Source organism: Ursus maritimus, unplaced genomic scaffold, assembly GCF_017311325.1.
Source record: "Ursus maritimus isolate PB19 unplaced genomic scaffold, ASM1731132v1 scaffold_16, whole genome shotgun sequence".
In the NCBI taxonomy this organism is placed as follows: domain Eukaryota; kingdom Metazoa; phylum Chordata; class Mammalia; order Carnivora; family Ursidae; genus Ursus; species Ursus maritimus.
This window is the reverse complement of record NW_024424008.1, coordinates 43178533-43194831: the sequence shown is the minus strand read 5'-3', so window position 1 is coordinate 43194831 and position 16299 is coordinate 43178533. Positions and strand designations below refer to the sequence as shown.

At 53.1% G+C, this 16299-nt stretch overlaps 1 protein-coding gene across 2 annotated transcripts in view; it reads left to right on the top strand.

Annotated features, from left to right (window-relative positions):
- The window catches only part of PKNOX2 (PBX/knotted 1 homeobox 2), a 184956-nt gene that overhangs the window by 154465 nt on the left and 14192 nt on the right, over positions 1-16299 (top strand). For both annotated transcript variants that reach the window (XM_008688258.2, XM_040631075.1), the window contains 3 exons: positions 8422-8551; positions 9014-9111; positions 9933-10052. In XM_008688258.2, the coding sequence (XP_008686480.1) occupies positions 8422-8551; positions 9014-9111; positions 9933-10052 (348 nt within the window). The remainder of the gene's footprint in view (positions 1-8421; positions 8552-9013; positions 9112-9932; positions 10053-16299) is intronic.

Here is a 16299-nt window from a genome sequence, read left to right as displayed (position 1 = left end):
AGGGAGGCAGAGGAAGGATGGAGATCTGGAGGGGAAGGGAGGCAGGGGGAAGGGAAGTGAGGCTGAGAGGCCAGAGGCAGAAGAGAGAGGAAAGGAACAGCAGCAAAGGGGTGGAGGATTGAAGGGACGGGGGCGGGGAGCAGGTGCGGGGTCAGAGCAAAGCCAGGTGTGCGGAGGAGGGAGGGTGCGTCGCACGGGCCAGGTACTGTCCACATTCGCAGGGCAAGCTCCTGTCACTCTCCCTGAGCCGGGAGTGTGGGGCTGGCTGGGCCTTCCAGGGAGGGAGAGACCTCGGCTGCCAAGAGCCTTTCTGTGCAGGAGACAGGCCTGGGGATCAGGGCATGGGAGCCAGTATGGGAGAGAAGAGAGAAAAGGAGTGTCTGGGGCATCTGTGTGTGTGTGTGTGTGTGTGTGTGTGTGTGTGTGTGTGTGCGCGCGCGCGCGCATACATACAGTGGTTCACATTCGTCATGGTTCAACCTTAATCCCCCCAGCCTGAAATAGCCGCACCGAGCGCCAGCCTGGCCCAGGGAGGGGTGTCTCCCCTCTGGAACATGATCCTCAGGACCAACATTCCAGCGCCTGCCAGCTTTGTTGCAAACTGCTGGCTCATGGTTTTCCCTGTGTGCTAATCATTCAGCCTTGTGTTGCAAAGTGGGAGAATTTTTAATTCAAATTGGTCATCCCCCCCCCCCAGATGCCATACCATGTTCCCCATTCAGCTCTATGGCAGCTGGGCCCCTTCCCTGCTTGTCCTTCCATTTCTGAATGTGAGCTTTCTCTTGGGGGTGGGAGGGGGTAGGGAGTAGGGGAGATGGCTTCCACCAAGCCTGAGAGCTAAGCCAGAGCTCCCAAGGAATCGGGCCACAGCTAGTTTTTCTGCATCCCCAGGAAGCCATCATGTTCCGCCTGCCCCCTATGACATCCAAGCTCCCTCACACCTCTGAGTCCAGCCTTCTTGCAGGGGCAGCCTCCTCGGTAAGGAGGCTCATTCTGGACTCCGACTCCTGTCGGACAGGCTTCTCCTGTCTTTTCCTAGAGGGCATCAACTAAACCATCCCACTAGAGGGAACCTAACTCCCGCCTCGCTCGAGTATTAATTTGACTTGAAACTCCCCCCTCTTTTTTCATGGGGATGGATCTAAGCAGGGGCCTTATCGGAGGGCAAATAGAACTGAGCCAAAGTTCTCAGTCACAAGGCATTTGGGGGGCACTGCACCATGCTAGGTCCTATGAGAGCATGAGTGAATTATCCAGAAGGAGCTCCCAATCTCAGATCTAGATAAGTTATGTGAGCCGTAGAAGACTCCGGGTCGAGAGAACATTGAGGAAGGCAGGAAAGGAGCAGCCAGAGACAGGGAGAGGAGCCACAGGAAGGGGTCTGGATTGAACAAACCACATATGTGGCTTCAAGTTACCCCAGTCACTGCTCAGCCTCCTTCCCTCTGCCTGCAGAGAAGGCCTGGCCCCCGCCTGCACACTCTCGCGGCCACGGTCTGTTCCTGCCTGCAGACAGAATGAGCAAACCTCAGCATGGATTAGATAGGCCAGCAGGAGGATTCTGCCCGTTGTCACTGGAGAAGTTGCAGATTCTCTAGCCTTGGGAAGACTTCCTCGGGAAGGGGGGGGTAAAGGAGAGGGGGTGGTAGGCTATGTGGGAACTCCAAAAGTGAGTGTTCCCGGTGTAGAGAGAAGTCTGGGAGAAGTCCTTCAGGATCCCTGAAGAGAAGGAGCTGGTAGGGGACCAGCAGTCATTCATTCCTGCCCCGTGCATCTGTTTAAGCACAACTGAGCCTGAGTCTCAAGGATGTCAGTGTGGATATGACATGATCTCTGACCTCCAAATGTAACAACTTGCAGCCAAGTTGTGGGGAGTTATGCTGGAGGATGAAAATGATGGCCTGTCACCAAAGATGTGAGATGTAATGGGGAATGTAGGCGATGGGGTGAGGGTTGGAAACATGTTGGAGGCAAATTAATTGAGTAGCCGCATCTTGTACTGCTCCAGGGAGAACTGGGGGAGAACGGGGAGAACGTCGCCATTTCCCAAACCTTCCCTACATCTCAAACACTGTATCTACTGGATGCTTTACATATATTACCTTATTTACTCCACACAACAAGGCTGCAAGGGGCACCTTATTTTCTCCCCAGGAAAGAGAAGCTCAGAGAAGTTAAGACACTGGCTCAAGTAAGCAGCAGAGACGGAGATAGGTTTCCTCTGGAGTCTGTGTTCTACTTATTAGAATAAGTCCTTTGGCTTTTTTTGTGATACATAGGAAGAACCAAGGGTCCTGGGCCCTGGGTGGGGAGGGGTGACCCCACTAAACTGTAGAGCAGCCATTTGGAGACTAGAGAGGAAGAAACCGATTGAGGGGAAACGTGACTTTAGATTTGCTAATAGGGAACAGAAAGGCACCGAGTGAACCCAGCTCCGAGCCCCACAGGCTCGGCAGAGCAAGTAGAACTCTACAGCTATGCTAACTCTCTAAAAAATAGCAAGGGGACGAGTGAGTACAGCCCTACCTGGGGAAGGGGGACTTGCCTACTGACCCACAGGGAGTTTGCATTTTCAAGATTAGCAGGAAGTCAAGGAAGTGGGGGGCAGTCACCTCAGTCAAGCCCCTGGAAGTTCTGCCCAGTGGCCAAGCAGCCGGAGGATCTGCCCAGGGAGTTTTAAGGCCGGTGGGAGGAGGGGGGATGATCCACCTTGCAAGATCAGCACTGAGAGGGGAAGGGGGCACCCTTAGACCACAGCGACAGGAAGCAGACTTCCAGGGGCTACCCTGCCTCAGTCCCCCCACAGCCATCAAAGCTGTCCCTTCCACCAGTTCCTAGCCCCCAGCCCTCCAGCTCAGGGCGCCAGGAGACCATGAGGACCGCCCTTCCTGCCAGGCTAGTGAAACCTGAGCAGTTCTCTGCTTCCGAGAAGGAATGTTCCTTAAGAGCAGCAGCTGCCACTTGTCCCCACAGGCCAAAAGCTGACTTTCCCTTGAGAATAAAGCCCCCAGCAGGAGGGGAACAGCAAGGGGATTAGGTGGCTTGTTTACATGTGCTTGGCTTCCATGAGTTTGGGAGCCCAGCTCTTCCCAGCCAAAGACAGGACTCCGGCCTTGCCAGAATGGAGGGACACTGCCAGGAACAGCGTGTCTGGGGACAGGGGCAACTTCCCCTCCCCTCTAAGACACACACACACACACACACACACACACACACACCCCGTCCCAGGCCAAAGCCCAGTCAGGCCATGCGTTTATTGAGAATCTACCTTGCACCCAACAGTGTGGTAGGCAGTTTGGGGGAATTCAAAGAAAGAACCCTCTTTCCCTCAAAATATCTGCAACCAAAACTGGGAAAAGAAGACACATGCATAAGAAAGAGAACCATTATGCTTTATGTCCAGTATATCGGGCCAACAGGAAGCATTGAGGGAGTCACGAGCATGGGCCATGGGCATGCCCAGGGTGAGTCCGGACAAGCTTTCCAGCAGAAGCGTGGCACCCAAGACCAAGACCAAGTCCCCACCCCCCAGCGCAGGCCAGTTAGCCCAGAGACCTGTCCTCCTGGGAGGCTTGGGGAGGTTTGGGGAGTGCAATCTGAGCTGGTGGATCAGCAGAGACCCCTAGTGGCCTGGGGGTGGATGACAGACAGCGGAGCCCCACGGGCTGTACTGCCCCTCCAACTCCTACCTCCCCCACCTGCTCACCACCGCCCCCGCCACACACACAATAGATCCTAGGGAATGGCATTGGTTTTTCTAAAATCCTCAGTCGGAAGGACCTTTGCAGTGTCATCTAGCTCATGTCCCCTGTTCCACGGGCCTCCTTGTGAGATAAACATTCCAGCTATTTCGGAATAACTTAAAGGAAAATTTTTCCATCCATCTTGGCCTTCACTCCTGCCTTTCTTCCTCCCATCAGTTTATTCCGGGAATTTCTTCCTTCAGTGGAAATTTCGTTTCCCTGGGCAACAGAAGCCCTTTCCCTATTCACAGTGAAGACTGGTGGCTCCAGGGACCGACCCGGCTCCTCAGACCAGGAGGTCAGAGTTCATAGCCATAGTCAGTTCCTTCGTGCCACACACGCCCCACCCGAACACCCTCCACTTCCAAGAGTAATCCCAGAACCTTTCACTTTTCCTTAGGAAGGCCTTCCTTTTGAACAAATCTTTTTTTGTTCCAAAATGAGATTTGGAGTAAAACTCACCCAGTGACCACCGTGACCGATGGCCCGAGGCAGCGAAGGCTCTGCAGCTGGTCTACAGGTGGGGTTTGGGAGGCGCGAGCTCGCGGCCCTTCTAAAGTTTCTCCCCTACCTTGCTCTGCCCGCTTCTGAGAGACTCTCTGTGTCTCAGGGAAACAGCACACGAGGATCGGCAGTGGGAAACTTCTGGGGCAGCCTGTGGAGCCCAGCTCATGGGTTTCCCTCCAAGTCCTGGGTCACCTGGTCCAGGCCCAGAGACGTCATTCCCAGGAAACTCCAAGGAAGTTTTCAGCTTTGGGGTCTTGTCCTACTTTGAAAGCAAATCTTACTACTAGAAAGTTGGAGCCCACACACGCCCCAGTTTCATGGGATGGTTCCACCGGGGAAGCCAGGCTTCCAGCAGTTCTCAGAGCCTGGGGACACCACGGCTGTGTTTCTGGTGGGACAAGGCAGAGTTCTTGAGCTAGATAACCAGCTCTGAGCCCCTGGTTCCTGGACAATTTGGGCAGGGATATGAGACTCTAGATTCTGAAGAATGTCGCTAAAACTGGATCACATGCGCTTCTCACCTCTTTATGAGCGCTAAGGAGCCTGGAAGGAAACAGCTCTATTTGGGTCTAGACAAAGCCTCATCCACCTGGTTGGAAGTCTGATAAGCCCCAAGAGGAAGCTGTCAAGAAGATAAAAATACTGTGTGCTTAGCCAACGTTTTCTCCCCAAGGAGCTTCCACTGCTGCCATGTAGCTCCTTCCTCAACGTAGACTGTTCCCAGAGATCCAGAGCCCCGTTGTCTCCGTAGAGACACAGGCTCCGGAGAGCTAGACCCTGGGCTCCCCTGAAATGGCTTCAGTCAGGTCACAGAGCTTGTCCAAGACAGGGAAGCAGCTCCCACTTCGGGGGCTTGGCCTGGGCCCGGGAATGTCTTCGGCGAGGAGGCAGGAATGAAGGGGGTGCGTGGTGAGGAGGGAGCACCGTGGGTCCAGATGCAGCCCCAGCTGAATCCCCACTGCTGCTAAGTAAAGAACCCAGGCGGCTCTAGGACCTTCTAGGACAGGTTTTAAATCCTGGCTGTGCCAAACTCAGCTCCCTCGTTGAGTGGCTTTAGCCAAAGGAAGTGGAAAGTGATTTATTGGGTGCTTACATGTGCCAGGCACCCTGCTTACGTCTAGCCTTGACTCCAAAGCACATGTCTCCAGGCGAGCATCAGCACTGCGCTCAGAGCCAAAGGACCTGGGTTCGAGGCTCAGCTGTGTGACTCTAGGAAGTCACGTTGGTTCTCTGGACCTCACTTCCTCTTCAGGCAAATGGAATCATCTCTCCCATAGTAGTGGGGAAACTAAAGCGAAATAGCGTGGTAAAAGAATGCTAATATTCGATGTGTGTCATAAATAGGCAGTTTCAGACCCATTGATCTTGGGGACCAGCTGAGGGCGGCTTTTATAAATACAGATTGCAGAGGGTCTGATTCAAGGACCCTGAGACTCTGTGTCTTTGAAAACACGGCAGGGCTCAGACCTGTGTGTGAAACAGCTCGTGTGTACAAATGCAGGGGATGGATGTTATTTTCCCAGACCTCGGGGATGCCCACATTTTCTTTCCTCTTTTTTGCCCAGCTAAGATGGGGCCAGCCCTGGCCCTGCCCATGGTGGTCTCTGCCCCTGAACATCTCTACTCCGTTCCTTTGCTGATATAACTTGGCTGCCTCTTGGTGTGTCTCGGCCAACGACCCCAGAGTAGGAGAGGATAGGAAAGAGAAGAGTCTGATCTCATGCATAAATTGCTTTAGTTACCCAAACCCAGAACCTGGCACGGAGGCCAGCAAGACCACAGGGCAGAGACCCAGCCAGGCTGAATAAGCAGATGAAGTATGTAGGCAATAACTCACCCTTCTGCCTCGGGCTAGCAAAAATGTGTGTTGGTTGAATCCTAAGGCACACATCTTGTATTTATTTTACTGATTTCGCTTGTATTTTCCTAACCTTGCTGGATACTTTTCTTGGGGAAAAAGAAAGTCTGGGGCAACTTTTTATGTTTGAAATTCCCAAATGCCTTTCCCCGATGAGGAGCACCGTGGCATAAATGATTCCAGACAAGAGATTATTGAAAAGTCATTTCCATTAGTTTTAGGGTGAAAGGCATGGAGGGACACCCTCTTCTATTACATGTACCTTCCAGCTTTGTTTCAGCTTCAAATAACATCAGCATCGGTTTACCTCCTGTGAGAATGGTTGGCGGGGGTGTTGGGACGAGGGCAGGATGGACCTTAGATGGGCACAGAGCTGCAAACAGGCTTTGAGGGCTCCTGGATGTCAGCACTGGGCCAGACACATTTTATAAATGAGACTGAGGCTCCCAGAAGGGCCAGGATTTGCTGATTCCCAAATCCATGGTCTTTCCTCTGGTGCCCATGCTGCCTCTGTGCTTCCGGGGTTTGATTGTTTCACCTGTTCACCTTGCCTCCAGTAACTGTGTACTGAACCCCTGTGATTCCAGGAGCACCTTGTAGCCCGGCTCTTGGCACAAGGTGGGTGTTCAGTATATGTGGATGAAGGAGGGCTGTGTTCTAGTCCCATTGCTGCGAACCAGCTGGGGGCCTTGGGTGAGTCACTTGGGTTTCTAAAGCCTCAGTTCCTTATCTGTGCTCAGGGAGTTGGCATATGTGGCTTTTAAGGGCTCTTCCAATTTTTAGGCTTCAGAAAGTGGGCCTCAGTATTAAACTTGAATGTCTTCAGTGGGAGGGCCACGAGTTTGGCTCAAAGAAACTCTAGACCTTCCCTGGAGGCTGAAAGCCCAAGCTTCTCCGCCAGTCCTAAAATGAAAGGAAGCTAGGGGCCTTCTTTTCCCCCAGTGGTAGTCTATTTCCTTGACTATTTACCTGTCTGAATTCTTACAGCTCATGCATTATGACTCCAAGCTGTGCGCATGAGAGCGTCAGCCTAGATGGTCATCAGATGGGTTACCTGGTTCAGGCCTTGTTTTCAGATGAGAAACTGTGGTCGGAGGAGCTCAGACACCCAGGCAGGTCTCCCACCGCTCCTCCCACGGCACCCCAGTGGCCACCTCTCTTGCCTAGAGACCCCAACCTCTCACCCACCCAATTCCTTCACAAATTCTCCCCGCCCCCAGCAAGCGCCCAGCCGCCAGGCAGGGAGGGCTTATTGCTGCTTCTTGAAGGCTGCAACCAAGCTCCCTCCCGCGTGCATGGCATGCGGAGTTCCTCAGCATCAGGTCCAAGCACTTCCTTGCCCAGCTGTGACACGGCAATAACGAGGTGACCAGAGTGCCAGGAAACAGTGCTCTTCTTATCTGCTTTGGAGGCTTCAAAAACAAAGTGCAAAGATTGTTTCCTGGGGCAAACGGGGGCTGGTGGGTTGACAGCGTGGGCCAAGGGGAGACTCTGTCTGCAGTGGCATTTTGTGTTGGCAGCCCGAGGAAGAGGAAGAAATCGATGAAATGTGCCGAGGGGTGGCTCGAGGTCGAGGCTCCTATGAGACGCCCTTAGAAGGCAGGTTGTAAAGAGGCTAGGGTAGCTGCTTTCTCTACTATTATTGATCAACGACGTTAGTAGCTGCCGTGTGCCGGGCACCTGAGTTAGGTGCTCAAGATACAAAGACAGAACGTTGGAGGCCGCTTGTGTGGGGAGCTTGCTGTAATAGATAATGAGATATCGGTATGTGAGGAGGTGAGGTTCCAGGGGCAGAGGGTGTCAGGGAAGGCATCTGGAGACAGTTCAGAGTGAAGGGTGAAACGGTGCTAGGCAGAGAAAGCCTGGGTCTTAGCCCTGGCTACACGTTAGTACCACTGGGGTAGTTTGTAAAACAACAAAGCCCCGGCCACACCCCCAACCAATTGAATTAGAATCTCTGGGGTTAGAACCCAGGCATCAATATTGGAAATTCCAAAGTGAAGCCGAAGTGGGGACCACTGATTTATGAGATGATTTGTGTCTTAGGTTTCAGAAGAATGGAATGGCTAAGTGGATAAATATTGTTGGTTGATTGGTTGGTTGGTTGGTTGGTTGGTTGGTTTTTAATATTGAGCTTTCTTATTCACTGCTTCTAGAAGGCCATGAGAATTGCCTTTCAGATTTGGGTCCTTGGAGGAGCAGGAAAAAGGGAGGAGGGAAGGCAGGAAGGGAGAAAAGGAGAGGAAGAGTTTGGGACTGTGGTTTCTAAGCACTTAGTGACATTGTCACAAACCACGCCTCCCTTACTGCCAGGACCTCCTGCAGAACTCCCCCAGTTCCATGTCTGGAGTCTCCAATAACCCCCCGGGGATTGTGGTCCCAGCCTCAGCGCTCCAGCAGGGCAACATCGCCATGACAACCGTCAACTCACAAGTGGTGTCAGGTCGGTGCAGGGGATTGTCGGGAACACTCCTGGGAGGAGAAGGGGTGGCCCCAAGGGGATTCCAAGGGGTGGGGGCAGGGTACCTTACAAACAATCTTAGGAAATGGGAGGAGTGCCCCCTGCCAAGTAGGGGCTTCCAGCTTAATTTCTTGACTAAAGTGTTCTGTAAGTTTATAGATGGCTAGCACCGAGACCTGATTGTGATTATTTTCGAACAAATTTGGGTCAAAGTCTCATGAGTCCCTCAAAGACCAAGTAAAGCTGTTGTCCCTGCCCCCAAACACTTCCCACCAGAGGCTGTATTCTCTGGACCCCGTTCCTATCCCACCCCCCCCAACAGGGGCTTGAGTACCTCTAAAAGAAAGGGTTTACATGGGAGTGCCAAATGAATTGGAAATCCTGCTTGCCCTCACTCCTACCCACCCCCAGGGCAGGGGACCCAAAAACTGGTTGTCTCCTCAGGTGGAGCCTTATACCAGCCAGTTACCATGGTAACCTCCCAGGGTCAGGTGGTCACCCAAGCAATCCCCCAGGGAGCCATCCAGATCCAGAACACACAGGTGAGTGTGCGTGCACAGGTGTGCACTCAGGTGCACAGGCCGGGGGGGGGGTGGACAACCATCACTGTTTGCTCTCTGCTAGGCCCTTTACACAGTGACTCACTTAATCCTCGTTATTCCTCTAAGGGGTGTCGTTGCCCCCAGTTTACAGATCGGAAGCTGGGTGTCAGAAAGGCTTTATCAACTCCTGGGATTTCCCTACCTCTCAGGGTTACGTCGAAGGATCCTGCACGTCCTATCCCTGGTCCCTAGCCAGGGCCACTCTGTAGCCCAGTGGGATAGAGCGCACACACAAGGAGGGGGAGGGAGAAGATCTGAAGTCAGGCCTGAGACCTGACATTAATTCTGTCATCTTGGATAAGTCACCTGACCTCTCGGAGCCTCAGAGCTCTTATCCACAGAAGGGGGATTAACACCACCTGCACAGAGTCCTGCCAACTTCCGGGGCTGCTGTGAGTGCCAACCACGGTAATGGGGAGGAAGGTGCTTTGCAAACCATAAAATAACCTAGAAATGCTAATAACTAGTGGATGGTTTCTGGCAAATTTGTCTCTCCTCTACGCTCTGCATGTCCCTTTTCCCTCTGTGTCCTCTCTGTCCCCTTCTCCTCCACCCCTCTTCCTCCTTCTTCTCCTTCTCCTTGTCTTCCATTCTCTGAGGGGCTGGTGCAGAGTGAAAGGAAAGGTGACCTCCCCAGGGCCCTAAGAATGAGTTGGGAAAGGGGGTTGGCAGCGAGAGCCTGCCGTCACTATGGCAACAGGTCCCTGGCTGCTGGTCCGCCAGGCTGCTGATGCTGATTTTTTTCTCCACGTGCCCTGAAGGTTAACCTTGACCTCACCTCCCTCCTGGACAATGAGGATAAGAAGTCCAAGAACAAACGAGGAGTCTTGCCCAAGCATGCCACCAATATAATGCGTTCTTGGCTCTTCCAGCATCTCATGGTGAGTGTGTGTGTATTGGGGGTGTGGTGTGGCAGCAAGGGGTACGAATAACGCCCCAGGTTCCAGACTCTGCTGTCATCCCCGCACCTGCAGAGGTGTGGCCCCAGAGAGAGGCTCTCTGATAAGGAGCTCGTCTTCCAGAGGCCAAGGCAGGGGAGAGGCGTTAGTGGGACCTAAAGTGGGAGGCTCTGTCTGGTGCTTGCTCCTGCCACAAGAAGTGTGATATCGAGTGAGGGAATGAGGCCAGACATATTCTGAAGAGAGCCAAGGCCTGGGCAAGTGTGTCACGGACAGGGTGAGATTCCGTGGGCCAGGACTGTGGTTGCTACAGGCGGCCCTGCGCTCTCCTGCCCTTCTCCCAGGGAAGGAAACATTGCTTCTCAGCCAGGGCTCTTCTGTTTCCCCGAAGTCCTCACGGCTGGGATAGCAGCGGATGTGTGTCCCCTTTTCCCTGTCCCTCTGATCAGCGCAGCCAGACGGGGCACCGTGCTGGGGAGCGGTGGCTGCCACCGTCAGGTGTGGAGGAGCAGCCCGGGGAGAGATCTCCTTCCTCACATAAGCAGCTCAGCTCTGGCGCCTTCATTGGCCTCTGCGGCCGCTTCCGTAAAATGGCGACAAAGCCTTGGGTATAAATGTAATGTCTACAAAGAGCCTGCTGTGTGCACTAACACGATAGCAGTTATGTACTGTGTGGGTGTCAGTTGCAGACAGGACTGTGGCTGAATGTCAGGAATGAATTCAAAACTATAATCCCCTAGCATCATTCAAGAGTTAGAGCAAGAAATGCAGGCCAATGGCCATGTCTGGGCCGATCATGAAGGGTGCGTGTGCACACGCGTGCTGTGTGTGTGTGTGTGTGTGTATGTGTGTGTGTGTGGGTGTGTGTGTGTGCACGCACGTGTGCATCGGGGGGAGGGAGGGGGGAGGTAGATTCTGGAAGCACCAGCAGGCTTCCAGCAGTCTGCCAGGTCTCGGCCTGGCGTGGTGGTACAAAGATAGACCGATACAAGCAAACACCAAGACTGTCTTGGCCTGTGAGGAAGAACCAGGAGAGAGGGAAGCTCTTTCTTCAGAGGGGAGAGAAATGAAATGGGTCCTGGGAATTAATCAGTTGGTCAATCAACGACCCTTGATTTGAAATGGGAGTACCTCCAGAAGCCGTGGAGCCGAGCCCGGGCTGTGGTTCTCCGATATGGGCATCTTAGGGACTCAGGCCTGGAAGCACTGGCCCCGCACACTCAGCGAAAGGGAAGAATTGCTCTGTGGTGACTGATATGGGGCTGGGGCTCTGCCTCTCCCCCCACATGTCCGCCCCCCAGCTCTAAGGTCTTGGGGCCGCCCCAGGGCTTTGCTGAAGAAGCACACTTTGAAAGCACCATCTACAGAACAACGAGGAACCTAATTTGGAGAGAAGGGGCTGCAGGGCCGAGGGTCAAGGTGAGGAGAAGAGGTCGGAGAGACTCGAAGAGCCTAGTGAGGAAGCCTGGGAGCCAGGGCCGGGTCCATCCTCAGGCCCCTTGGGAGCAGCTCTGACTCGGTGGCTGAAGATGGGGGCAGGGATGCCCAGACTTCTGCCTATTCTGGTTTTCCACACCGTCAGAGAGCCGCAGGGGCCCTGGGAGCCCGCAGTCCATGCTGTACTCCCAGCCCCACTCGTGGGAAGAGGGGCTCCCTAGGGAAGGATCTGTTTCTGTGCACTGGCCCATCACACCCAAGATGGGGGCAACCGCTCCTCTCCCACCGCTACTCCCCATCCCTCCCACCCCCCCGCCGAGCTGGCTACACACACCGCGGTGCGATGATGTGTAACTGTGGCCTGCGGGTGTGGTAGAAAGCTCATGGGCTCCTGAGGGGGCCAAACCAGAGCTCAGATCTAGACTTTACCTCTGTCTCTGTAACGTGGCCGCACTCGCCTCTTGTGAAGACTACAGGAAGCAGTGCAGTGATTGCTAAGACCCTGCACACTAGCTGCTTAATAAATGTTAGTACCCTGTCCTTCCTGCCCCACCTCCCCCACCCCATGCATTTTTGACGATTGGTGTGAACACGCCCACAGCCTCACTTCTGAGGGGGAGAAAAGGCTAGGAGGGAGAGGAGGCTGCCAGACCAACTCCCCCACCCACGAGCCTGGGCGCCCAGGCCAGTACCCCGCACTGACCCCCCTCACCCGTGCCAGGGCTCCTGCCTCAGCTCCCTGCCACTCTCCATTTGCATCTCGCCCCTGACGTAAGTCTGAGCCTGAGACTAGAGGGTCATCCTATCAGCCCCTCCTGGCTCTGTCTCCCCTCTGACCTTGGACTTCAGTTCACAGGCTGCCCTCTTCCCCCATTCCTGCTGAGCACCCCTCTATAGCTTTGGGTCGTTTCTTTCCACTCCATGGCCACCGCCCCCCGGACCGGGGATGGCAGAGGAAGGTAGAGGTGGAGAAGAGAGGGGGGGAGTCGCTGAGCACAAAGTAGAAGAGAAGGAAGGACCCAGATCAGCTCTACAAAAGGGACCAGGAACCATGGAGAGGGCTTGCTGAAAAGCATGAGTAAGACTTTCCGCCCACACCCTCCCACCCTGGACCCTCTCCAGCTCAGAGTGCACTCAGTGCGGATACTATTAATAAAGCACTTAACATCGGCAAAGTCCTCCCCCACTTCATGCCTTCCTCACAGCAGCCATCAGGAGAGGACAAGGGAGTGAACCCAGGCCTTTAAAACAAAGTCACAACTCAGAACTTCTGGACTGGAAAAGGACGGGGATGGGGAGAAGTCCAGGCTCTCGGGACACAGCCTGGCACAGCTGTCCTCTGCGGGCCCACACTGGGCCGGGGATCAGTCTGGCTACCCAGATATCGGTGGGCGCACAGGCGCCCCAAACCCCAGCTCAGGAGAGGCTATAAACAAGGGCACAATGAAAAGCAGACAGACTTCGAAGCCAGACAGACAGGGGTACGAAGTGAGGCCCACCACCAGCTGAGCAATCTCTCCGAGTCAATTTATTTGAAAAAAGATAATACCCATTTCCCACACTGATAAAAATTAAATGAGATAACAGGTATAAAGAGCCAAGCCTGGTACATAGGCACGTTTAAGAAATGTGAGTCCTCTTTGAGCTTTCTAGAACCGTGGACTAAGAGCAAGCTTTTGAGACTAAGGCCCGCAATGTGTGAAAATTAGAGGTGGATGCCTGATCTGTTGTTCTGATCCAAAACACCTACTGACTTTTACCATCATTTGACCTTAAAAATATATTGGCAAATACTGTCCCTCACCTGTTCTGTGTATATATGTGTGTGTTAAACGTACATGTCTCGTACCTCTGACTCAATTGTAAATTGCTCCAGAACAGGGATCATACGTTATACCTCTTACGTGGGCCCTTTATAGGATGCTATAGGTGTTACTCCCAAGACAGAGTAAAGGAGTTGGGGAAAATCTGGGTTATAAAAAGTTTAGCTCAGTTCGTGATTCTTAGTGTACTAGCGGCGTTGTGAATTCCTAAGAGGGGGCATGGTTAGAAGCTTTCCCCAGACATATTTGCTTACTCGAAGCCCCCCGCCCCTTGCTTTCACTGTGTCTTTGAGGAACAACTCTTGAGACTGTAGTTCTTGAGAAATCTAACTCTGCAGTAACGCCGTATGGGCATCAAGGAGCTAAGTTTTAGGAGAAAAAGGTAGAAAATGTATGAAAAAGGACAGATTTCAATATCCAGCAGATGTTCTCCTATCGTATCCAGTATAGTGGGGACAACCCACGTGTTGATTGGTTAATTGGAAAAGTTGGCCGAAGAAAGGAACAGCCATTAAAAAGATACATTTTATTTTAATTTAGAAGATACACATATATATTGATTTGCTAATGTCTTGATATAGGGCCAAGATCTTTTTCTGATGAGAGGTTGTCCTTTTACTTGCACAAACCTCTCCTATAATAGAACTTCTATAAATTCCATCTTTATTTAACATAGGATAAGAACTTTGATGTCTGGGAAGTAATCTGGCTGTGGGATCTTTCTAGATTTTTGTTACGTATCCCAGCCTTTTACATTTGTCTCACGGATCCTCACTACAGGGCGGTTTTAAGGAAATCAGAGGCTCGAGTCTTTCCAAAGCATTCCACTTAGTTTTCTTAGCCAGAATAACTTTCTTGTTGTGCTTACATGTTACTGGTTGACAGAATAGTGAAATGACATGATTACACTAACGCACGTAATTGGCATAAACCAGTCTGGATACACACACTGCCGACTTCCTGATAAGCAGATAAATGGTCTAATGAACATTCTACACAGTAGCCTATTCATCTCGAGCATCTGGGACGACGTGAACGGCAGTGGCCGTGGTTTGCGGAAGAAACGGAGAGCATTGTACATCTACGATCTCGGTTAGTAGAGGTTGTTTATTCAAACTTCTGTAGTAAATACTAGCTTTTCCTGTTGTCTTCTTTCCCTCGGGGAGAAGTTAGTATTCTTGGATTCTTTTTGTCCTGTGTCTAAGGCTTCTTGTCATTTCCACTGTTGTGTGGCGTTAGCAGCTAGAGAGATAGATTCCGATGACAGAACGCTCCTGAGATGGGACTTAAACCCCAGAGCCTTTTGGCTGTGAGACTGCAGTAAGATTGGGAAGGTTTCATCCATTAGCTGCTTGCGATTGGGTCCCTGAAGAATCCCGTGATATTTTCTTGCTATTGCATTTTGGCTGAAAGAGGCCAAACTCCTGCTGGAAGCGATCACTCCACGGCAAACCCAGGCTGGGGGAGAAACCCGGCAGAGGGTCCTCTCCACAGAGGATGGAGGGAGAGGGCTGCTCTTCCTGCCTGGCTTCTGCCCCCACCCCTCTGCTCCAGACCCCAGCGCCCCTGGCCCTGGCCTGGTCATTCTGCTCATTTCCACCCAAAATATGGCTGTTCTCTGTGCTGCTGCCACCAAAGCACAGGAGGAACATTATAGAATATTCTCTGCATGTGGGGAGATCCGAGAGAAGAAACCAAGCCCCCGCAGACCCCGCCTGACATCAGAGGAGCCACTGCAGTAGCCTCTGCGGCAGGCCAGATTCATGCTGAAAATCTTCGGGCATCATCTCATGTAATCCGCTGGCCAGCACAGAGCTGGGTAACACTATTATCCTCGTTTTTACCAGTAACAAAACTAGGCTCAAGGAAGGGAACAGTCCCCAACATCTCACAGGATTTGAACCCAGGTCTGTGGCGCCTCGGGGCTCTAGTTCCTCACCCACTAGGCTACAATGCCCCTGCACTGGCCCAAGAAACCAGAGCAGCTCTTGGCTCCCATGCAAAGTCTAGGTGAAGCAAAGGGGACCCGCGGCTCTCGGCGGCTGCGGTCAGCGCAGACTCTCCGTGGAGATACAGAGCCCTGTCCTGGGAGGGGGGCAGGAGAGCTATATGCCAGCCCTCGTTTTCAGATACAGTGAGGCCACCTCACCGTCCCTCGCTTCCCTCTCCCTTCTCCATCCCTCACATCCGCAGTGCCGGGGTGGCATCCGGCCAGCGCCACAGTTGTACCCTGCTCGTTGCCACCCCGCCCCACCCTGTGTGCGAGGTGGCTGCTCTCCCACCCGGCCACGCGCAGCTGAGGGCCTGGCTCCAGGGCCCTCATATGAACCCTGCGGCTGTCACAAAAGCTGAGTGCACAAAGTGCACCGGGGACCTTCTCTCTATGACTTTTTTTGAACTGAAATATAATTCGCATACCACCATCCACCCTTCGTACCTAATGTCAGAGATTTGGTAGTGTTTTTAGAGTTGTGCAGACATCCCCACTGTCAAATTCCAGAATGTTTTCATCACTGGCAGAAATTCACTACCCCGCAGCTATCGCTGCCCCGCACCTAGAAACCAGTAATGGACTTTGGGTCTCTGTGGATTTGCCGATTTCGGATCTTTCACACGAATGGAACGTATCACACAGTCTTCTGTGAGCGGCTTCTCTCACTTAGCACAGGCTCCCGAGGGCCACCCGTACCATACCACATCCGAGCTTCCCTCTGTTGCATGGCAGACGGACAGACCACATTCTGTGGATCCGCTCGTCAGCTCACGCACGTTTGGGTTGTTTCCACCTCTCGGCTTCTGAGTAAGCTCCTGTGAACTTTCCTGCACTGCATAAGACCTGAGCCTGTCCTGGTCTTAGCGAGTCTTTGTCAGACCCCCAGCTCTTCTCGCCCACAGCACCGCAGCCTCGCATGCTGGGCTCCTCCCCGCTGGGGGACACAGGCTGCCGCACACCCGGGTACAGCGCGTGC